A 25,063-nucleotide genomic window follows, 5' to 3' on the forward strand; every position below is an offset into this window, starting at 1 on the left:
ACACGGGCACACTGCTTACTCATATCCGTTTCTTCCATGTAACCTAGTCTTGTCCTGCAGAACTGCTGCCTAGCCATTCATTCCTGAGTCTGTAGGCAGGCCTGGATTCTTCCATCTCAGTGCAGACTCTGCATTTGTCCCTTGTTGAACTCTCATCAGATTCTTTTAGGCCCAATCCTCTAATTTGTCTAGCCCTCTGTATCCTCATTCCAGCCCTCCGATTTCTGCCACTCTTCGCAGTTGAGTGTCATCTGAACTTGCTGAGGGTGCAGTCCACGCCATCCTCCAGATCACTGCCTCGCACCCATATGAACAAAAACCCACCCAGCCACCCTTGGGCAGTCCGCTTCACCAGCTGCCCAACTAGACATGAGCCCTTTCTCACTACCCATTAGCCGATGTTCTAATTCCAGCTTTCTAACCCACCCTTCTAATCCTTCATCCATCCCAATTTAACTTGGCCAGCAAGAATACTGTCGGAATCATATCAAAAAGCTTTGTTAAATTCAAAGAAACATATCCACTGCTCCCCTCACCGACAGAGCCAGTTCTTATGCGATCCAGCAGTCATTTACTTTTCCTTTATCAACACGTGAATCATCTGCGTTTCTGCCCACTCATCTAGTTTTCTGCAGATCCCTTTGTAACTTTCCCAGTCACCTTGGACTTAACTATTTGAGTACTTGTCTACTGCAAAATTATCTGAAATCTTTCCACCTCACTGTTCCCCATTTTGCACCATTCATGATATGTTGAACAGCACAGGTTCCAGTATAGATCTTTGGGGATCCCCACTATTTACCTCTTCCATTGTAAAAACTGACATTTATTCCTACATTATCTTTCATACTGTTTAAGCAGTATATGCATGAGAGGACCTTACCTCGATATCCTGTAGTCTGGTTTGGCCATGTAACATGGCAGAGGAATTGCGGCACATGATGCGCATATCTCAACGATTAGTAGAATGTTCGGTATGAATGAACCCCCTGAATGGGGTGTGGTTGATGTTGTGCGTCCCTCTGGATGGTGGTCGCCGTAGAGTAGATACAGGGACCGAATAGGCAACAGGTTTGGTTCCTGGGTGTTGTGTTTCTGTGGTGTGGTGTGTAGTTTGGTGCTTGGTGAATCATTTGCTCAGGGTGGGGAACGTGTGCGTGTAGTGAGGACTGGCTGGTGAGAGTAGAGGGAATCATCATTTTTCGGTAGGTTGTAGATAGTTATGGATACCTGGAACGGTTTTAGCTGAGGCCTGTCTTGGTATGGCCGAGTTGGTGTTCTGTTAATGGATATCTTGCCGCAATGCCCCTTTGCATACATTGGCCAACCAGACCAGTCTCTAGTAAAAGACATAAATGACACAAATCAGCATTAGAATGAGTAACATACAAACGCCAGTAGGGAGATGCTTCAATCTCCGCTGGTACAGTCCAAGTAACAGGATTTAAAAGTAGCCATACTTCAACAAAAAACTTCAGTCTGAGGACTTCAAAGAGAACGCAGAGCCTACAATTCATTTGCAAACTACCACCATTAATTGGGGCTTGATTAGGACTGGAGGGTTGGCTACAACAAAAGCCAATTGTTCCCTCTTTGCGATTACCACCTCTCATCCATGTTATTGGGAGTGGGTCACATCACCCTGATTGATTTCGGCGCTTATGCCCAACCCACTGGTTCCTTCCACTGTAAGGTTAACTCTCTTCTCTTCCTGTGCCATATATTCGTTCCTGTATCTGTTAATTGTCATTCAATGCCATCTGAAGAAATGGGTTTTTACCAGAGGTCATGTCCAAATAAATCTGTTAAGCCTTTAAGGTACCACCGCAGACTCCTCATTGTTTTAAAGCCCTTGACCATCCCGTTGGCCCAAGATGACTGTTCGGCAGTGTGTTGTTTTTGATGTATCTGTCTGATGTACTTAAAATAAATATGCTGTAGTTTTTGGTGTGTTTGCGTGTGTGAGATCAGTTATCTCTCTGGGTGCTGATGTGCAAGAATTCTTTGCTTTTTTCCTGTTTTCTTTCTCTGAGCACTGGTTTACGCTTTTGACTTTCCAGAGGTTTGATATTTCCTTTCTGTGTTTCCCTCACTAGGCTGGTTCCATTTAGTTAAAGCGGATGTCTCTTTGCCTGTAACAGACTCACTCTGTGTTTAGTCATGTGGCATTCTTTTGGTTCTTTTATGTTTTTTGTTTTTTGTTTTTTTTAGTTTGGTAGGGTATTTAGTTGGCCTCTGTATTGTGTTTTTAAAGTCTGTTATCGTTGCAGATTTTACCTGCTGTGTCCTTTAATTCTGTTTAACTAGCTCCGCATTTTGAAGTTTAAATGCTACTGCAAGGGTTTCTTTAGCAATTTTCCTCCAGAAAGACTATGTTATATTTAATTACACTATTGTCACTATTACCAAGCAGATCAGTTATATTCGCCTCTTGGACAAAACCCTGTACTCCACTTAGGACTAAATCAAGACAAGCTACTCGAAGAAGCAGTCATTTATTGTGTCTAGAAGTTTTGTGTCTGCATCCCTTTCTAAGATGACATATAACCAGTCAATATAAGGATTGTTGAAATCCCTCATAACTGTTGTGTTTACTGTCTTTGTAGCTTTTCTAATCTCCCTGAGGCATTTCACAATCACCATCACCCTCCTGGTCAGGTGATCAGCAGTATATTAGTACTGCTATACTCTTATTATTCAAATATGGAATTTCTATCCATAGAGATTATATAGTACAGTTTGATTCATTTAAGATTTTTTACTTCATTTGACTGTTTTCTTTCACATTTAGTTCCACTGCCCCACCAGCATGACCTATGGTCATGGCCCCATTGATAATCCTCATTCCACCAACTTTTGGTGGTGCCTTTTATATCAATATCCTTATTTAATGCCAAGCAATCTAGTTCACCCATCTTAGTATTTAGACTTCTAGCATTTGTATATAAACACTTGTACATTTTGTCTATATTCAGTTGCTTGCCTTCATGTGTTGTATTTAAATGGGAGTCACTTATGTTTGCTCCTTACTAGCTCCCTCCTGTACTTTACCAACTTCTTTCCTATACTCTTTACTAGGATATAGAGTTCCCCTTTCATAAATTCATTCAAAAGGGTTGACTCGGTGTGAATGGTGTACTCTTCCACAACTGTCGGCTTTTTTTGAGCCCTTAGTTTAAAAAATCCTCTACAAAATTTTTAATGTCACATGCTAGCAGTCTGGTTCTATTTCTCTTTAGATAGAGCCCATCCTTCCTGTATAGGGTCATACTTTCCCCAAAGGTTCCCCAGTTCCTAATAAACGTAAAAGCCTCCTCCCTACACCATTGTCTCATCCATCCATTGAGACACTGCAGTTCTGCCTGTCTTTCTGGCCCTGCATGTGGAACTGGAAGCATTTCAGAAAATACTACCAGGAAGGTTCTGGACATTAATCTCTTACCTAGTAGCCTACATTTGGCCTCCAGGACCTGTCTCCTACTTTTCCTATGTCATTTGTTCCACAAACCCAACTCTTCCCCTGTACTGCACATAAGTCTGTCCAAATATTTCATGAGATCTGCAACCTTCGTACCTGGCAGACAATGTATCATGCAGTTCTCCTGGTCATCACAAACCCAGTTATCTATATTTCTAACAAACAAATACCCCATCTTCCTAATAACTGGGGTTGCCTCCCTAGGAGGGGTATCTTCAGTGCAAGAGGGTACCATGACATCATCTAGAAGGAAGGAATCTATTGGATTGCTTCCCTCCACTCCAGTTTTGTTTCATTCCCTGTGACTTTTATCCTCCTCAACACACTGAAGCATCAGAGTTGGGGTGAGATCCACTCTATTGTGTCCCTGAAAGTCTCCTCTAAGTACCTATCTGTGTCCCTTAGCTCCTCCGGTTCAGCTACTCTGGCCTTGAACCCATACTGTGTCTGATGAGCTGCTTGCAGCGCATACACACAAATATCACCTACATACAAGGTAGATAATTGTACATAGTGCATTTAGTGCAATAAATTGGATAGCCCCCACTCTGCTACTGGACTTCTGTGTGTTGTTCTTATTCTTGCAGGTGTTTTGGGGGGGTAGGGGAGGGGAGAAGAGGGTTATTGATATAAGTTTAGCATCTGTTTGTTAGCTGTATCTGCCTCTCGCCCTTGCTAAACTCCCTCATAAAACTCCCCTGTTTGTTGCTCCTGTTCTCCCTGAGTTAGCCCTCCCATTTATCAAGGGATCATAACGGGGTTAGGGATCAAAGGATAGCAGGCTGGAGCCTCATTAGTAAGCTCTTAGCCTAGCCTAGTAGGCCACGTAGCTCAGCACTCAGTCCTTAAAAAAGCCTCAAAATGATCTTCAAGCAAGCAAGCACACAACAAATCTATCTCAGATCTAAAAAAATGTATATGTAGCCTTACAGTCTATTATAGTTCACACTGTTTGCAGAGACAATCTGTTCCACATAGTGTTTAATTAAGAAACTCTCGGTACGTTTCCCAGACCCAAAGAAGAGCTCTGTGTAGCTCGAAAGCTTGCCTCTTTCACCAACAGAAGTTGGCCCAGTAAAAGATATTATCTGACCCATCTCAGTCTATCTATAGTTAGTTTTGTGAATACTGTGTTAAACTTTAAAATGCGTTTATTTTAATAAACATACAAAAAAGAGAGATGTTAAAAGGAAATGACAACTTAATGTATTGTTCTCCAGGTATTTAACAGAAAAACTGTAAGCTTAACAAGAAAAGTAACAATTAAGATCATCTGAGTTATACAGTGTTAAGGCTACATACAGAAAGCTCAAAATAGAAAATGCCAAAATATAGAATGAAATGAACATAATTAAATAACAAAACACACTTCTATACCTCCCTTAGTCTGTTCAAGGCCCTCTCCTCCCTCATTTCTCAATGTTTAGACTGAAACAAGTTACTGTTAATCTATTATAAATCTTCTTTATATCATGGTCTACTGATCTGAACAATGCAGGTGCTGTTTTATTTCATAATTATTATTTTTTCATAATATTTACTTCTAGCTATATTAGGTTTAGAAAAATTTCAGATAAGCATTTAACCAGACTTCAGAATCCTTAAAGGGCTCAGGAAAGTGAAAATGAACAGGCGAAGCTTCTTGCTTTTTGTTGCAAAACATTAGTCCATTCTTCCATAGCTTACTAATAAAAAATAAAATTCCCTAGGGTTGTGCAATTTTTAAAAAAATATATTTTTATATATTTTCAACATATTTAGTTTTTTACTGTTTCTATTTTCTCAGCATTCTAAAAATAGGCCTTTCTTTTCCTATGGATTCTATCTATCTTCTCAAGTGAGGCTTTTCTGTTCCTGATCAGAGAAAATGTGAGGCTTTATTGAAAATGCATGTCCTACTGCTCCTAAATTTGTTCCCAAATATGACTTTCCAATTCCAGATAAGAGTGAGGATGAGACTGGATATTGGCGCTCACATGGTGTCACCATATCTTTAAATATAAAGTATACAAAATAGTGACTCTTTTCACTTTATGCTAACTTCAGAAATTTACTTCTGAAAGACAAATTGAGTATATATTATACCTTTATTAAAATTTTAATTTAAAAATTTATTATTTTATTGAAAACTTTTAGAATAAATCCAAGCTCGAGACTGACGACTATTTCTACAATTCCAGACTCTAAATATCATTTATCATAAAGCTTTTATGTATTATCTATTACAAGAAATTATTCTATTCAGCTGTACATTCACAAAGTCAGTGTGGGCTCTGATTTTATTTTTGAGTTCATTTCAATGGAATTTTGTATGCCCAACCTTCAGGCTTTTTTTTTTAAATACATACCTATTTCATGATTATACAGAATAAAACTTCATCCAACTTCCTCTTCCTCTCAGTAGTTGATTAATTTACTACTTTAAGAATGTTTTTGTTGCTATGTATAACTTTGATTTACACTTGTTATATGAATGGGGGGAAAACAGTTTCTTCCATTCTTATAAAACTGTAACCTTAACAGCAGAGCATTAGTTCACTTTTAGGCAGACAGAAGCTTTTAACAGAACACAAAATAGTAAATATAATAATTAGTAGAGCATTGTCTGCTTGATTTAACTATAAAGTCATTGCCTAGAGGCTGGTTAGGTATAATGTATCTGTGTTTTATTTTGGATATCTGAATATCATTGTTTAAATACTTAGTCTATATAAACTAAAATAAACAAACATAACATTTCTGTTTTAATTCTTATAATATGTAAAGTACTAGCATTATGCAAATCTGATGTCTAAAGAAAATACTTCTGTATGATAGGATACATAGATTTGCAAAATCACCCTGAACATGAACACCCTGATCCTACAATTCACTGTGCACATCTGTGCACACTCACGCCTGCATGGAGCTCTACTGAAGTCAGTTGCGCTCCATGCAGGCACAGAATCAGGACCTATATGTACAGGAAATAAAAGGGATGTGGTATCTTTCCACCTGATTGGGGTTGGGTGTTGAAAAGGAAATAACCAGTGGGAAGGAAATTAAAGAAATTAAAAGGAACTGGTTCACTCAGCCTGAATTTAAGGATTGAGCAGAAACCTTACTTATCTATTCTCTTCAGATTCCTACATTGCACTCATCTATGTGGAATTGGAATGCCTTCCAGGAAATGAGGGATGGGGAAGTCTATAATCTACAAAAAGCTATGGTATATTTTATACTGTTATATTTTTATACTTGATTGTAAATGTAAGCACTCTCTTTTTTTGGCAGGTCTTGTGGTTGATCAGTTCAGTCAGCGTTTGTTCTGGGCTGATTTTGAATTATCTGTTATTGGCAGTGTTCTTTTTGATGGCTCTGGTTCAGTAGTATCTGTGAGCAGTAAACAAGGTATGCAGCATTTTTCTATGACATGTACTTTGAAAGAACTGTTAATTCAACAGAAATTATCTCAATATTGGTGGTATTTCCATCTAGCAATACAGTGAATATTAGTTCTGTTGCCATTGGAGATTATTGTAGTGCAGTGAATTTGTAAAGCTCCAATCCCAGCATTGACTAAGTGCAGAGACACCTTGTTTGAGTTTATGGGCGTTCTATATGGCTACAAGTGAGGGTCTGCATCCAGACTACTGCAGCCTACATGTGTAATTCACAGTATGCTGAATAAGTCAAGTTAGAGTTTTCAGCTATTAGGATTTCTGTGCAATAGAATGTAATGTAGAGTAATTGTAGGCCATTTAGCAAAATAATGGAAAAGCTGATGAGGAAATCAGACAATAAAAAATTAAAGCATGGGAATATAATGAATGTTAAGCAACAGAAAATAGGCTAATAAAGGTAACTGCATATGTGTAATATATCTTTGCATTCTGATTAAAAAAACCCATCATTATACAACATCAATAAAACACATGTTCAATGGATTAAGAACTGATTGACAGAGCTCAAAAAGTAGTTGTCAGTGGTAAATCATCATGAAATCAGTGTGTTTCTAGTGAGCTGCTACAAGGATCATCAGTTCTAAGTCCCATACTATTTAACATTATATCAGTGATATGGAAGTGAATGAAGTTTGTAGATGACACAAAGATTGGCAGAGTGGTAAATAATGATATGGAAGTCATACCAAGTGAGCCAGATGCTTCTGTATGATGGACCCATTCAAATAAAATATGTTTTAATACAACCAACTGTAAGGTCAAAGTCTGGGAGAAAAGAATGCTGACCATACTTCCAACTTGGGGTCTGTGTCCTGGAAGGCAGTGATTCTGAAAATAATTTAAGCGTCATAGTGGAAAGACAACTCAATGTGAGCTCCATGTATTGGTGTGGCGCAAAGGCTAATTTGTGGCATCATCAATAGGCAGTAGTGAGTTTGAATAGGACATGATTTTTCCTGTATATGCTTTGGAGAGACCAGTACTGGATGTCTATATCCCTTCTAGTGTCCACATTGAAAAGAAGTTAAAAAATTAAGGGGTGCAGAAAGATACCTAAAAAGGTTATTCCGGGGCTGGGGGAAAAAAGGTCTTATGCTGAGAGATTTAAGACAGTCTCAGTTCTGTGTAACTTATCAAAAAGAAGATCAAGTTGTGACTTGATGAGGGAGTATAAGTAAATTTAATGAGGACAAAATGCCAAGCAGTACTAAAGACAATGCTTAATTGTGCCAGGGCTTGCAAGGCTAAACCCCAGCACCTCTCAGCCTTGGCAGTTATAGGTCTGCACCTCCGCCACATTATTGATCTGTTTAATGATTGTTAAAATTGCTTCGAATCCCTGCACTCTTTCATTACAAATTAGCACTAACTAAAGGTTCTTCATGGAGAAAGGCCATAGGCAGGAACCAATGGTGGAAGCCAAACAAATTCAAAATTAAAAACTAAGTCACAATTTTTAAAACAATGAGTATTTTAGCCATTGGAACAACTACCTAGGGGAATTGTGGATTGTCTGTATGGTAATGAGTAACTCTGTGGTAGGCACCAGCCAATCACCGCCAGGAATTGGTTCATATGACTCCCAAACCAGGTATATAAATCCCTAGGCAGGAACAACAGCTAAATCTGCTTAATCCGTATTCCAGGACTTGGACCTCTCTCCTCGGCTTGACAATAGTAAGACTTCTGAGGCCTTAGTCTGCGTCAGCCTTTCCCCTAAGCCTTTTCTAGTCCTGCCCTTGCTCCTATAGCTGCCCTCATAGACTCATAGACTTAAATCGAAGTGGACATTATGATCATTTAGTCTGACCTCCTGAACAATGCAGCCACAGAATCTCACCCAGTCACTCTGTTAACAACCCCTAACTATGTCTGAGTTATTGACGTCCTCAATTATGGTGAAAGGACCTCAACAGTGCGAGATCTCAGCAAGTGATCCATGCCACTTCTGCAGAGGAAAGTGAAAACTCCAGGGCCTCTGCCAATCTTCCCTGGAGAAAATTCCTTCCTATCCCAAATACGGGTTGATCAGTTAAACCCTGAGCATGTGGGCAAGACTCACCAGTCACATCAGAAAGGAAATTCTTGTAGTAACTCGGATCCCATCCCATCACAGACCATTGGGCATATTTACCTGCTAATAATCAAAGATCAATTAATTGCCAAAATTAGACTATCCCATCATGCCATCCCCTCCATAAACTTATCAAGCTTAATCCTAAAGCCAGATATGTCTTTTGCCCCCACTACTACCCTTGGAAGGCTGTTTGTCCTGCTCCACCCTTGCTCCAACCCCACCTAAATGCCTAATTCCAGCTCTGACCACTAGGTATGACCATCCCATCCAAGTTTCTGACAGATTCTCTATCTCTTGAGGTCTTCAAAACAGAACAAGATGCCTTTCTAGAAAATATTCTTTATTCAAATACACATTACAGGGACAACTGGGTGAAATTCTATGCCCTGTATTATATAGGAAGTCAGCCTACATCATCTAATGGTGCTTTCTAGCTTGAAATGTATGAATCTGTAGTTAAACTTGGAGGTTTTGGCATCAGTTTACTGCAGCTACAGATTAAATTAAAGATAGTATAAATAAATAAAAAGGAATATATCTGACAAGAAAATGTTAAAACAATAGAAAAGACTACTGGAGAAATTCTTTATCAGATAAGTTTTACTCTTGCACACATTGTCAAGCGTACACATTTTTAATGTCACCTATTTCTGTAAGATACCGTTAGAGTATTTCAGATATGTACGATTGCATTATCCAAAACTGTAGGTCTTCTGAGAATTTTCATGACTAGACTGGTCTAACTCACATTTAGGGGAAAAAAACTTTTTTTTACCAAAGTACAAAATATAGTTTCCATATAATATGACTTAGCAAGTTTCTTCCTATTTAAAAGTTAGGTCGTTCTTGTTGATGTTGTCAGGACTGTTTGTATGTTAGGCTCGGCCTTCACTTAAAACTTATACCAGCATAGCTATTTGGGTCTGGGGAATGAAAATACCATCTACCATCCACCCCCAGTGACAGAGCTATACCAACAAAACCCCCAGTATAGATGCAGCTATGCAGACAGAAGAGTGCTTTTGTCAGCATAGCTAACACTGGTACGTCTGTCGTCATAAACTGTGCCAGCATAAGCTCTGTAGTTTAGACATAGCCTGAGTAATAGTACCTTTTAGATTTCAACTAGAATGATTTAACTTGTTAATACTAAAATGAAGACTATCAATACTTTAATATGACTTTTTTTTTCCTCCTTTCTTTCTTTAAGGGTTGCTGCATCCACACAGAATTGACATTTTTGAAGATTACATCTATGGAGCAGGTCCTAAAACTGGTGCATTTAGAGTACAAAAATTTGGCTCAGGTTCTGTAGAATATCTGAATTTGGATGTTGATAAAACAAAAAGTGCCTTGATTTTCCATCGCTACAAGCAAATAGATTGTGAGTAAACTTAATAGTTTAAAATAGATATTTAGAAAAATAAATTAATTAAAAATTTGTGAATGTATAGTACTGAGGCCGAACATACAAAAGAACAGATTTGTTCATATTCCCATTTGTAATGAATAATTGAGAGATTTTCATGTAACAACAAAAATTGTATATTATTCAATTCATGAAACCACTGCACTCAGCTTGTCTACAGATTCAGCATAAAAAATCAACAGACCACTGGCCAAAAAATATTTCCAGTCACAATCAATTGGCTTTTTCATAATACTGATGATTCCGGTGATGAAAATGTAATTTAAAAAATTATACAATGTAATTAAAGTTATTTTAACTTCTTTTTTACCAAAATTATGAATTCCCACTGTAACATGCCAAAAATATTTTATATTTATATGCGCCTTTCTTTCCTGAAAACTTTGCAAAACAGATCATTCTGGAAAACGCTTCAGAGGAAAGCAACAATTTGCATTAAGCACTGAAAAAGGTTACCTAGGAAGGTTGTGGAGTCCCTGCCATTGGAGGTTTTTAAGGACAGGTTAGGCAAACATCTGTTAAGGTGGTCTAGGTATACTTAATCATGCCACAGCATAGGTGGATGGACTAGGTCACCTTTGCGGACTCTTTCAGCCCTACATTTCCATGATTGTACAATTTAACATTGCTACTTTTCAGAAAGCAAAAAGAATACTGTATCAAAATGAAACTGCACAAGAAAATTTTAGGTAGGCTGAAAATAATTTCCCAAATTGGTACAGATGATGGGCTTAAACCATAACAGCAAATCCAAGCCCTAAATCAGTAAATTTCAGGGAACATCAACTCCAGAGCCCAACTCTGTAACTTTAGTCTATTTCTAATTTCCAATAGCAGAATTAAAATCAACCTGCAATTCAAGCTCTGGGAAAGTTGGGTTTTGGTTCTGATTTCAGGTTCAAATTTTGTGACAAGGGTCCATTTCTACCGTGTTTGTTTTTCAGCTGTTTCTATAAGCTCAAACCTGTCCATCACCAAAACTCATTTAAACATTCAATCTTTCCTGCTAGTACCTGTTTACATTTTGAACACTTTTCATCCTAAAGTATATTCATGTACGTACTATAGACAGTTCTGTACCCATCGCTGACATAAAAACCTGGCAGCTTGTTAACAATGCCCCAAATATAAACACTCTAACTCAATATAGGATACTAAATGAATAATATGATAGTCAACTGAAACTTCAAGAGAAACTGGATTTTTACCAGAATACTTATATGAGCATCCTCCTCCTACAAAAACAGAGCTGGATGTTGAGATCTGCAACCCTTGGCACTTTAGTACTTCAGGGAGTGAAGGAGGGTCACTTGCTGGTGGATTCTCTGCAGCTTGAGGTCTTCAAACAACAATTTGAAGACTTCAATAACTCAGACATAGGTTAAGGGTTTGTTATATAAGTGGATGGGTAGGATTCTGTGGCCTGCTTTTTGCAGGAGGTCAGACTAGATGATCATATTGGTCCCTTCTGACCCTAAAGTCTGAGTCTATGATGGTGCTAGAACCACCAAGAAAACCTTCCTAAACAGCTTCCTGCAATGGAATTACTCCTCCCTTTAGCTGCCGGTAAAGCCTTAAGCTACAAGGGGAAGAGGTTCAATAAGGACTCACTTCCATGTAGACAACTTGCATATGGTGTCCACTCTCATAACAGAGCACGTCAGGAGCAGTCTGGAGTTAGCCTGAGGTAGTATCCCAAATATTCTAAATCAGCATCTGTTCTCCTCTCTCCTCCATCCTCTGCCCCTCCCACCCCACCCGAGCAACAGCAGTAGCCAGGGGGTGGACTAAAAGAGACTGGAATCATGAAGGATTGGGGATACTGAGGAATTGGGTAGGTAAAGATATATGGTGGTATTGGGAGGAAAAATAAAAGGAGATCTCACATACAAACTTGCTTAGAACTGCCTAGAGCCACCCTTTTTGTTTATAATGAATTGGTTAAGTTTATGTAGGGGAAAAGCACAAAAAAATATTGCACTGGCCTCCCAGGGTCCTAAGACTCACTCTGGCAAAAGGTTCCATAAAGATTGTTAATGATCAGAAGCAGTGAGGACATCAGTTTTGCATTTCATTCTAAAGCCAGCACTCCTAAGCACATGTCATATAAAAACATGCTGGGATATTGGTTCTATATTAATTCAGTGGGATAATGTACTGAATTTCCAACACTGCTTCCTACAGCAATGGGGAATTTCAATGAGGATTTCACAGAGTGTAAATTAGAGTAGAATTTTGCATACATGGTTCTTAATTAGTTCTATTCCTGGAAACAATGTAACTGCAAAATTTTAACATGTTTGGTTTGTTTGTTTTTCCCCACCCTTAAACAGCACCTAATCCTTGCTTGGACTTGACGTGCGAGTTTCTCTGTTTACTCAACCCTTCTGGTGCAGCTTGTGCATGTCCAGAAGGGAAATCTCTGATCAATGGAACATGCAGTGATCTGAGTCTTTCAGGTGGGTATTAGACATTGGTTAACAGATTGAACACAGGAAATAAGAATAATGATCAGTGTTTATGTCCTGGCAAAAGGCTAATAGACAAGTGTTCCAAAACACCGTGATGTTATACAGTAAATTTAGTAATGAACTGGAATAGAAAGTGAATAGTAGAGTAGCAAAATTTAGAGATGACACAAAACTATTTACATTGCTCAAACAAAAGTTTTACCAAACCTAGGTGAAGGAACGGTAAGATGGAAGATTATATTCATTGTTGACAAATGAAAGGTAATATACATTATAAAGAATAATTTGAATTACTCAAAAGCATTGCTGGATTCTCAGTTAACTGTTAATCACTCACAAAAAAGGCCTAAAAAGCCATTCGTGTGGCTAGCTCAAAGAACACCTCTGCTCAGAATCCAGCAGTGGTAAAAAAGCAATAGCATATATAAAGGAAGACATAGCAAATAAAACTGAAAACTGTTAGAGAATCATAGATATGATGGGACCGTGAGATGTCAACAAGTCCAGCCCTCTGCTCTAAGGCAGGACCAAGTAAACCTAGACCATCCCTGGCAAGCGTTTATCTAACCTGGGGTTGGCAACCTTTCAGAAGTGGTGTGCCGAGTCTTCCTTTATTCACTCTAATTTAAGATTTCGTGTGCCTGTAATATATTTTAATGTTTTTAGAAGGTCTCTTTCTATAAGTCTATAATATATAACTAAACTATTGTTGTATGTAAAGTAAATAAGGGTTTTAAAATGTTTAAGAAGCTTCATTTAAAATTAAATTAAAATGCAAAGCCCCCCAGACCAGTGGCCAGGACCCGGGCAGTGTGAATGCTGCTGGAAATCAGTTTGCATGCCGCCTTCGGCACCCGTGCGATAGGTTGCCTACCCCTGATCTAACCAGTTCTTAAAACCTCCAGTGATGGGAATTCCACAACCTCCCTTGGAAGCCTGTTCCAGATCTTGACTAGCCTTATAGTTAGAAAGTTTCTTCCTAATAGTTAACCTAAATCTCCCATGTGGCAGATTAAGCCAAGTACTTCCTGCCATATCTCCAGTGGGCATGAAGAACAATTGATCATTGTCTTCTTTGTAATATAACTGAACATATTAGAAGACTTATCTAGCTTCCCCCTCAGTGTTCTTTTCTGAAGACTAAACATGCCCAGTTTTTTTAAACTTTTCCTCATAGGCCAGGTTTTCTAAACCTTTCTTATTTTTATTGTTCTTCTGTGGACTCTCCCCAGTTTGTCCACATCTTTTCCAAGGCATGATGCCCAGAATTGGATGTGTGACCTGACCTCACCAATGCTGAGTACAGTGGGATTAATTACCTCCTTTCTCTTACATACGACATTTCTGCTAGTATACCTGGGAATATCAGCCTTTTTACAACTGCATCACACTGATAACTCATATTCAATTTGTGGTGTACTATAATCCCCAGATCCTTTTCAGCAGTGCTACCACCTAAACAGTTATTCCCCACTTTGTAGTTGTGCATTTGATTTTTCCTTACAAAATGAAGCACCTTGCACTTATCTTTATTGAATTTTCTCTTGTGGATTTCCAATCAAGTCTCCAATTTGTCAAGGCTGTTTTGAATTCTAATCCTCTCTTCCAATGTTTTTGCAGCCTCTCTGTTTGGTGTCATCTGCAAATATTATGAATGTACTCTCTCTGTTCCAGTATTCAAGTCGTTTAGAAAAATATTGAATATTAACTGATCCAGGAGTGGCCCCTTTGGGGTCCCACAAGCTGTGTCCTCCCAGTCTGACAGTGAACCATTGATAACTAATCTTTGAGTACAGTGTTTCAGCCAGTTGTGCACCCACCTAATAGTAATTTCATCTAGACTACAAAAAAGTGGATTTGTTTATATGTTAATTCCTGTGTTCCTGTTAGATTCTAGGAAAAGAAAGTATGTCACTTGTAAAATTATTGTTTATCCACTGAATATGAGTTATTTATAAAACATTATCTACCCATGAATGCAGAGAAAAAGTAGCCGAGTGTATTTAAAATCTCTCCTCCCTAGCTAGAATTCCCTCTTTAAAAATTTAGAATACAAATTGTATTCTTCTGAAGAATTGCATTTTTTGAGTAATACTGTTTTGATAGCTCTTTTACAGACAAGATGAACAGTACTCTCACTGTACAGAAGAGAGTGCTAAAATATTAAAGTAAAAGTTATTCTCATGGTATTTTGGCCCAACCTGAAGAAGCAAGTATCAAAAATGGCACAAGAAACTTGTTTTCCTGAGAATTAAGCCCTGTGTTAGCACATGCAAGGAATTCAAACTTTTGAGTCCTTAACAAAATGATCAGAATCTTGAAAGCTTTTGGGATTCAGCAATCACAGATTAGGATTTACTGTGAATCTGAGAAATCAAAATATGCGAATAGCAGAATTTTTAATATTTGTAATTCTAGTTCTGTTAATATAAAGGATCTAGAATTTGGGGGAGTTCACCAGTTACCAAATCACCCAAATAGAAATTTTGATATTAAGTCACACACTTTCAAATTTATTCTACCAAGTATTGAAAAGCCAAACTAATATAGTGATTTAGAAGTGTTTATAAAGTGAAATCAGTAAAACTATCCTATTTAACAGTGGTTTAGTTCCTGTTCAAGAAAACTACATGTACTAACAGTAAGGGTAAAACAACAGCACACAGGCTACAGTATATATCTAACTAATTCATCTCTTTGTTTAGATAGAGTACAAGGCATGTAAAACGGGTCATAACCATGCAGCTACATTAGTATTATCTCTTATATTTACTACATTATGCTATATGGTTGATATAAAAAATATGTGCTTAAATACTGTTGCCTCTGGGCTAAGATGTGGTCGATGTTGTGGCCGTACAACAGCTCATTTTGTCTTGTTGGATGGGAACTGATATAGCCAAATACATTGTAAAATGTTTGTTTATACTCTGTATGCATTCTTACCTACACTATATACATGAGTCCTGTTACTGATAAACCAAAATGGACCAAACCACACATAGACAACCCCAGAGCAGTCATGCTGAACAACCACTAAAAACTGCTATCTTCATTGCTCCTCCAGGCATCATACTGTTTGCCAAATTGACACAATATGTTCCACTTCGGGCTACCTCTCACTCTTAAGTCAGGAGCCAGAAAAGCAGCAACAGAATCACGCTGGGCAGATCCAATAGTGCTCAGCTGATTCATTTCAATATTTCTAAAAGGTAAACATAGGAGGACTTAACATTACATTTAATATTGAAATTTAAGTATTGACAAATTACATTAACAGAATTTTATTCTTCCTTTGGTGTCTGGGAGTAACCTGCATCTGTAATTTCAGTAATTAACCCAACTTTACTGAACAACTGGCAGAATATACTTTACTGAACAACTGAGCTGCTAGGAAAGATATTGTCATAGGACAAATATTTGAAGTCTGAGATGCGTTTCCACAAATCTATTTGGGCTGTCCACAGCATAATGGTTTTAGATAGATATGGAGAAGTGCCCTGTTCACTGAATTTTCACTAACTGGAGACTTTTGAGGGATCAGTTGCTTCAAATAACTGCCCACAGTTGCACTAGCTATAATTTCTTTATAAATTGCTGAGTAACTGTTTCTTTGTACTCTGATTTCAATTTAGGTTCTCTAGTTTTGGATTTTTTTTTTGAGTGTTTTCGTTTGCCCATTTAAGGCGGAGCTTAAATTGCATCTGAAATACACAGAACGTAACTAAGGATTCCCGTATATATATCTATGATCTGTTTTGACATGGCTAAAATACTCTGAAGTAGATTTTAAAATCTGTTTTTTTCATGGTTGAAAACGTCTTCATCTGGCACTTCTAGTTAGGCTGCTTGGGACTCTGGGCCTTTGTTGTCCTAATCCTGAGAGATGTCCTGACCAGACCAGGCCAAAGAGAAGGACCCAGATGATATTGCCATCTGCTGGCTCCAGATGAATCCCTAATACCCCCTGAGGTGAAACAAGACTGAAGTTTTAACAAGAGCAACAATACCAGCTCCAGGTCATCTCAATAAAATTCTTTACCTCTTCCCCACTGCCCCCCCAAAAATGGTTATCACTTTCTTTGATACCACGTAAGAGACTGTCAAACAAGATGGTTGTTGTTTTTCTTTCCAAAACTATCTCCAGGTAAAAGGAATAAGTCATTCTCTTTCTCTGGCCCAATAAATATTTAGTATTTATTCAGTGGATCAGTCATTGGGCCAGAGAGAGCATATGAAAACGATTCAGTAGCCCAGTGTTAAGACATCCACCTTAACATTTATCTACCTACTCTTAAATATCTCCAGAGATGGAGATTCCACAACCTCCCTAGGCAATTTATCCAGTGTTAAACTACCCTGACAGTTAGGAACTTTTTCCTAATCTCCAACCAATCTCCCTTGCTGGCAGTTTAGCCCATTGCTTCTTGTTCTATCCTTAGAGGCTAAAGGTGATCAAGTTTCTCCCTCCTCTGACACACCCTTTTAGATACCTGAAAACTACTATCATGTCCCTCTCAGTCTTCTCTTTCCAACTAAATAAACCCATTCTTTCAGCCTTCCTTCATAGGTCATGTTCTCAAGTCCTTTAATCAATCTTGTTGCTCTTCTCTGGACCTCTCCCAATTTCTCACATCTTTTCTTGAAATGCAGTGCCCAGAACTGGACACAATACTTCAGTTTGAGGCCTAACCAGTGCAGAGCAGAGCGGAAGAATGACTTAATTGTGTCTGGTTTACAAAAAAGATGTTATTCATTGTCAAAAAAGATGTTATTACTCAAGCTGTGCCTCATTGGGTTTTGTTTTTGTCATGAAATTCTAAATAGCAGTTATTACCACTGATATGTCATAATAGCACGAATCCATTGATCTCTGTTTTTTCTTTATAAACACTGTAAACTGAATTCTGAACACTGACTCCTCAATAGATTTGTGTTCAAACTGAATGCATATTGCACATTTCTCCTTATTGCTAATTAATTATCCTATAATTGAAAAGCATATATTTGGGACCTTTACAGCTCTTTACAATCAACTATCTTTTTTAGCTGGTATCTGTTACAATTGATTAGTATTCTGAATGTATCTAGTATTTTCATAACAAAATCAAAAGCATTTCATATCCAGTTCTTTCTTACTTTTGGAGAAGTGTTCAGCTGATCTCTCGAGTAGTTAATTATAATTGATGGAATACAGCTTTGTTTCTAATTTATGTATTGACAAAAGCAGACCTGTTTTTCTGCTTTGGCGGTAAGCTGTAGTTTTTAGATAGATTGAGCATTGCTTTGGTTTCCAACAGAGTGCTGGATTTGCACTAATGTTTATTATGTCTAAATGTATAATGTATAGCACAAGGAAACTGAAAATGTGCTAGGAAAATGAAAGTTTAAATTTCAATGCAGAGATTTGCACTGGAAGAAAGTTGTATGTAGCACTTCCCTCTGAATAAACACTAATAATGGAAATTTTACAGGAATTCCATATTCCTAATTTGAACATTTACCAGTTACATTTAAAATACAGTATATTTGTGCTCTCTTGACTGGATGAAAAGTTTCAGGAAAACTGCAAAGATTCAGATCCAAATGTTCAGTCTGTGCCATATTTGGGTTTTCTTTCGTACTTTCAGCTTTTCATGTAGCAAACAGCACAGTGAGCATACTTATAAAGCTACTTCTGTTGTGAAAGATTCTACTGGTTTGAGGCATATGAGCTGTATTTTAAAAAGAGAATATACCACTGGAACTGGTAATATAAGTTCAAGTACTGTCAAAAGTTTTTTGTTTGTTTTTTTTTCCCTCAGTTTGCCACCTTTCCTGGCCTTCTCTTTCACTTTGGCTTGTAAAATACAATTCTGTTTTTCTCTGAGATCACACAGAAAATGCTTGCTCTTAACTCCCCCTTCTCTCTTTAAGATGGCAGAGCAGGCTAACAGGAACTTTTTTAAACCAAAAAGGTTCAATTTGTGAAGTGGATTCAACAGTCTTCAAAGGAAAAGTTGTGCTTGCAGATAGGCTGTGTCAGAGATCAAGACTAGATTCCGGACAAATACAGCCCTGGAGAGTACCCCTCTCCCCCCAAACAGGAAGGGCTCTTCAGTGGGATAGAAAAGATCACACTGCTTTGGCATAAGGCTATAAAACCCTTTAATCTACTTTGTCACTGAGCTGGGAAAGTGGCAAACTGCACATTGTTCTCAAGAGTAAGCAAGAGACTAAAATATCCTCCCGTTTCCTAAAACGAATTATCTCCTTCTTGGAGAAAGGATTCTTTCCTCCTCCTCCCCCCCAATGTAGTTCATTAAGCTGTTATTACAGAGGCCTATCCATTCATTTGGTGTCTTCCAGCCCAGGGGATGAACATAGTCTTGTCTTTCCTAAGAGATGAAATCACTTATCAAAGAAGAAAATTTCTCCCTCCCAAGAGAGGACTGTAGTCCCAAAATCTCCAAAAGCTGAAAATGTCCAAAAAGTATTGTATTTTGCAAACTCAAATGCTTCATCCATGGGGAAAGGTTGGCTCTTTTACTCTCAATCAGAAAAAACTGGCAAAGATCAGCACAAGAGATTTTGTGCCTTGAGCTTTCTGAGAAAACATGTCACAAGGTTAATAACACAAGGAGCATGCAGCCAAATCAAAAGGAAGAATGGAAGAAAAAGTATCCAAGGAAATACTTTTCTTCTAAATTAAAGTCAGAGGAAACTATGTCAGTTCATTTTTTCTCTGAAAAAATAATAAGATCTAACTTGGAAAATCCATGCAGTAACAACAGAATAAATTGCCAGACTGAAATACTATAAAATTACAGGGTCTAGAACCTTTTTTTTCCATTCCTTAATTAAATAGATGATTAATTCTTTTGATAGAACTTCTATTTAAAAGATTCAAGAAACAAGAAAGTCAAGAGCACTTTAAGTTGGGACTCAAACTTTTTCAGCATCCTTCAAAGAAGCTCTGAACAAAATTTGATCTGTTCCATGTGGTAGTAACCTATGTAACAATGAAGAACAAAACCATATAGATTTGCATCATCTGCCTTCAAGGAAAGAGGAGCTTTTTCATAATCTTCACAGAAAATCATCTATCTGAGTATCATCAGTGCATATCATACAAACAGAAGGCAAAGTGGTTCAGCATGGAAACAGAAGATCACACTTATAAAAAGAAGATACCTTTGAAGCTTCACAATTTGCCTGCCAACAAGTCAAAACATTCTTATGCTTCTCCAAGGGAAAATACATCAGAATCCTGGGAGTGGGCTACCTATCTCATCCCTGGCCCAAATATGGAGTTACTTCAATCCTTAATATCAGCATCAAATAAAAAATGCATAAATCAACCATACTCTTCATCATTTGAGTGTCTGAGGAGGTCTTTGATTCTCTTTCCAAATTAGAGATGACCTTGGTTCCTCCTTGTCAGTGGTTAAGTTGTGCAGGCCTCCTCATCAGGGGCGCCTGCACAGCCCAGATTTGAACAGCCTCAACCTCACTCTTTAAAGAGGTTATGATCACTGAATCAGATTATTCTAATTAAATCACTGAGATTCTGTTCATTTACTGATGTTCCAGTACTCTGGAAATCTATATGTCATCTGCCAAAAAAATAAAAAAGAAGACGATGAGAAATCACTATCCAGGAGTTTAAGCTATTCTACAGATCCTTTAGGATAAGATCTTGAAGCACTTATCTTTTGATTTCTGCGGATAGCCAGGTTACCTAATCCACTTTGAACAATCCATTTTATCTGCATAACAGGTAATAAATTTGGTCATTCAACCTTTTTTTTTCTGCTTCTTTTGAACAATCTCACTTATAGATCCTTATTTTGTATCATTCAAAACTGCTTCCTCATAACTAGCCTTGCTAAGGCAAATATTCAAAACTGTACTCAGTAGAAGTATCTTACTGTGTTTTCCACAGTTTAAGTTGTTGTTTCATATTATGTGTTATGATAAATATGCATGTCTCTACATTTGATAAAAATGTTAGTTTATTATTAAGACGGTGTGTTTTTTATTACATTTTTGTTAAGAGGTGGGATTCTGTAAATTATGTTCCATACATTGTTTGTCCTTAGCAATCTTAATTTTGTTGTTGTGTTTCCGAGATACACATTCTTTCTGTATGTTTGTTTAGGTTTAATAGAGATTGAGTTAATTAAATTTTAAATAATTGAGTTGGACAGATGGCTAGATTATTAAGTTCAAAGAGTAAGTGGTGTTGACGAAACTAAGAATGGCTCCTGAGCACATCTGTATTCTGATCCAGCAAAGCATTTAAGCATGTGACTATTCACATACTAAAGTTAAGCTTGAGTTTAAATGCTTTCCTAGATTAGGTCCTCAGTGTGCTACTGCCATAATACATACACTCACAACAAAACTAAATTAGCTATGTATCTGTTTACATCCCAGCTTTTACTTTCAACAGTAATAGGTATTACAGAATAATTATAGATGACTGTGTCAGAACCAAGCTTTAAACTCAAGACTCTTGACTTCATAGTCCCTATCCATTTGGCAACAATGCTTTCCATCCAAGCCATTAAATCTGCCTGTGCTTTACTTATTTGATTTGAAAAATGTGACTATTAATAATGGTTTGCTCTTACAGTGTGTTTTTCTTTTGTAGATTTCAGTGCTTTTATTCTAAAGTGAATAGGTTTATTGAAAATCAGTTGGACTTGTGCTTAAAAAATCCCCCTCTCCTACGCTGATATCTCAGTTTTCCTAAATACAGGGCACCTTGTGTGTGTGGTACTGTTGTCCAGAGAGAAAGTTATGGGTCTTCCATCTCCTCATTTTGCTATGAACTTTCAATGTAATTTTTAGGAATCACATAACTCTTTGTTGCTCTGTTACCTCTCTGGAACTGGATCTTTGTACATTTCCCCCTAATCCAAGGAATCATTTTGATAGGGAATTGAAGGAGGATAAATTATACTGGGGGAGAGAATTTCTTCCATTTTTCAAAAACAGTCTGATCAAAAGACCTCAATGACAAACATATTCTGTTGTCTTTTTTTCGTGATGGCTACACTGATAGAGAATCATATCAAGTAGGAAGACCATAAATGACATTTTGATTTTTTTCTACGGCAATAATAAGCAGAATTTTATGTGCCTGGGTGTATAAAATCCATTAAACCTTCATTATGTATTATACTGAAGCCAAAAGAGAGAGAGGGAATCCTTCTTTTGCTCCTCTTGAGATGACCTTTCCTTATGCTCCACCTTTCTTTCTTTGAGGATCTCAGGGCTTATTACTTCCCCATTATGTAACAGATTGGGGGGGGGGAGAGAGAGAGAGATCATAATAAATAATAGAAAGTGAATAACTTCATTATTTCTTATTTCAGTGTCTCCTGAATCTGACCCACCCACATTTTTGCAAACAATTAAGTCTTTGATTTCCGTTCTTTTTAGGGAGTAGTTACACATAGGGGTTTTTTCTTTAAGAAGAGAAAAAAGAATGGAAGAGAGAGGACACACAGTAATGTGTATTTATATAGATATAAATAGTTCACAGTTAGAATAATGTGAAAATAATGGAGTTTTCAGTTTCCTGGCAGTATCATAAAATTGAAAAACTTGTTTTGGGTCATACTGAAAACACTTTTTTTTTCAAAAAAGTGAAAAAAAAAATCATACCAAATGAAACATGTTTTTAGACTCTGAGCATTTTTAATGTTTAATTTAAAAAATAAAATTAAAATAAAAAGTCGGTTTGAATTGAAAACTTGAAAGATCTTATTTTAGTTTTTTCCAATTGAAACAGTTTGAAAAAATCTGCACAAATTCCTGAAATATTTCAATGTCACCATACTTGCATTTTTCACCAAAAAAAGCTTCCAGAGTTTAGAATCCTTGCATAAGCAGGTCAATTCTTACTCTGTGCTCCAAATAGTAAACACATTAATTATGTTCCTAATTTATCTGCATCAAGTGATTTGTCTTTTGTCATTAATTTAAATAATAGAATGTAAACTTTAGCATAAGCTTTCTTCTAAGCTTCTCAAAATGATCCCTCTGTTCATGCCTTCATTTCCTACCACCTCAGAAACACTGTCAGGCTCTCTTACATCCTGATTGCAGTTAATAGGATTCACCTGATCTGAGTCAGGAAGAATAGTTTTGCATCTTGACATAGGTTTCTCACCTCTAACATCAAGCCTACTTATTTTAAAAGTCCTACATTCCTACATGGGGTTGTAGAAGTCTGCCAGTCTGTTACATCTTGAAACCCTACTTTTAATATTTCTAAATTAGTAAAATCCAAAAATGTTGTTGTAGCTTGGCTGGTTAATAATTATTTCATGTAAAATGAATTAATATTCTTGAACTAACTTATTTTATAAAGAAAATAAAGTTATAAAAATCCAATATTTTGTATTCTAAAAGCATAATTAAATATTCCTTATATTTTTGTGTGTTTCTTTGGGGACCTTAGAATTATTTTAATAATTGTTCTATTTCTAGTGACATCAACTATAACCAAAATAAAGAAAAATATTTCCTTTTCCTCTGTTTTTTTAAAACACACAATTGTTCAGTTTCTCCCCTTAATTATTATACATGTACAAACCAGTGAAATTGCAAAAAGTTTAACCGAGTTCTATATTTGAAGCAATAAATTAGTGCTATTTTTGTGGAAATGTTCATGCATGTGAATCTTAGTCTGAACAAAGAAATACACTTTGAACTGTATAAAAGGATATATGAAAGGATTTCCATCTTAATCCATTCAGATCATCCAATCCTAGAGTAATCTAGAAGAAACAGAAACCTTTGTTATATATTGTTTTAGCTCCAAAACACTAATCTTTGGAAACATCTATATTTCTGGTGGACATAATACTGAATTCTTCCTGGAGCTTTGTGACATCCTTTTTCTTAAAATGGACACTTCTTTAATTGTAGACCAAGATTGGAAGGCAGGAATAGACAGACATTTTAATTAGTCCAACTTCACATGATCTATTTTGTAAGGAATGGAAAGATAGCCTAAACTGGATTTGAAAGCTGTGTGGATATTTAAGCAACCTAACGATTATAATTGTTTGAATTTTTCAGTATTATATACATTATATTCTTCAATCGATTTCTTCTTGAATGTTTTGTGCATTGAAACAGACATAAACATATTAATTTCTTGCCATGTTCTGATGCTGTTACCAAAGTAGACACCACTGTAATGGAAGACAGTAAGTTTATGCATGAGCTGAAATTGGCTTCAAGAATATTATTTATGTTACAGTAGTGCCTACGGCCTAGTGAGAATGGGCTACATACTGTACAAACAGAGAAGTAGGCAGGATCTTCCCAAAAAAGGTTATAATTTAAATAAACAAGACAAAGAGTAGGGGAAATGAATATACATACGAAGAGACTGCAAATGTAAAGTGATTGTTTCTAAATATGTTAGTTCCGCATGTTGGAGGTGTGGCGGGGAGGCGGTGAGAGAGGATGGAATAGGATAGGGGTAATAAATTATTTTATTGTCAAGGTCCACATTTCTTGTTAAAGGTATAGCCAAAGTCCAGACTCCAGAGAAAATAACACTAAAATAATAATAAGAATATAATAATAAATAAATAAAAAGATTTTATGGCTCATTCAAAAGTGTGTGGTGGTTCATGTTTGGCCAGCAGTCTGCCTATTGACTACCCTGGCTAGACGGTTGATTGGTTTGTTTTTAAGTCCTTTGGGTAGGGATGAGTTAGGAGGCTATTAGCTGAACAGAAAGACAAAGGCAGAGAGGACACAGAAGGGAAAGAGAAGAGGATAGGGGAGAGGGTGCATAGGAGGGAACGCAGATGAGGTAGGAAGTATAGTTTTCTCAATCCCCAGATGGAAACTAAATTCTGTATCTGCAGCCCTTACAGTGAAGAAGTATTCAAATGAGTAATTCTCATTCTCTGATTATTTGAATAGAATTTTTGAAAAGCCAGTAACTTTGTGAAGTTTTATACGAGGATAATGTAAACTACTGTGAAATGGAGGAGGTGCATTTGGAATGAGAAGGGTGATTAGATGTCACTGTTGGCCGTTACTCTGGAGAAGTTGTGAACCCTGTAACATTCTGTCAAAATGGGAGAACGTGTGTAGCCCTGCTCTTGGTAATATTTGCTGATCTTCTATTTTTATCTTGACGGTGTTTGG

The 25,063-nt window shown here is 37.0% G+C and overlaps 1 protein-coding gene across 1 annotated transcript in view; it reads left to right on the forward strand.

The window, feature by feature from the left end:
- The window catches only part of LRP1B (LDL receptor related protein 1B), a 1,355,016-nt gene that overhangs the window by 1,270,122 nt on the left and 59,831 nt on the right, over positions 1–25,063 (forward strand). The window contains 6 exon segments of the mRNA XM_075069829.1: positions 6,752–6,868; positions 10,209–10,382; positions 12,761–12,890; positions 24,904–24,930; positions 24,932–24,949; positions 24,951–25,005. Of these exon segments, the coding sequence (XP_074925930.1) occupies positions 6,752–6,868; positions 10,209–10,382; positions 12,761–12,890; positions 24,904–24,930; positions 24,932–24,949; positions 24,951–25,005 (521 nt within the window).

Source organism: Chelonoidis abingdonii, chromosome 10 (genome assembly GCF_003597395.2).
Source record: "Chelonoidis abingdonii isolate Lonesome George chromosome 10, CheloAbing_2.0, whole genome shotgun sequence".
Classification (NCBI taxonomy): domain Eukaryota; kingdom Metazoa; phylum Chordata; order Testudines; family Testudinidae; genus Chelonoidis; species Chelonoidis abingdonii.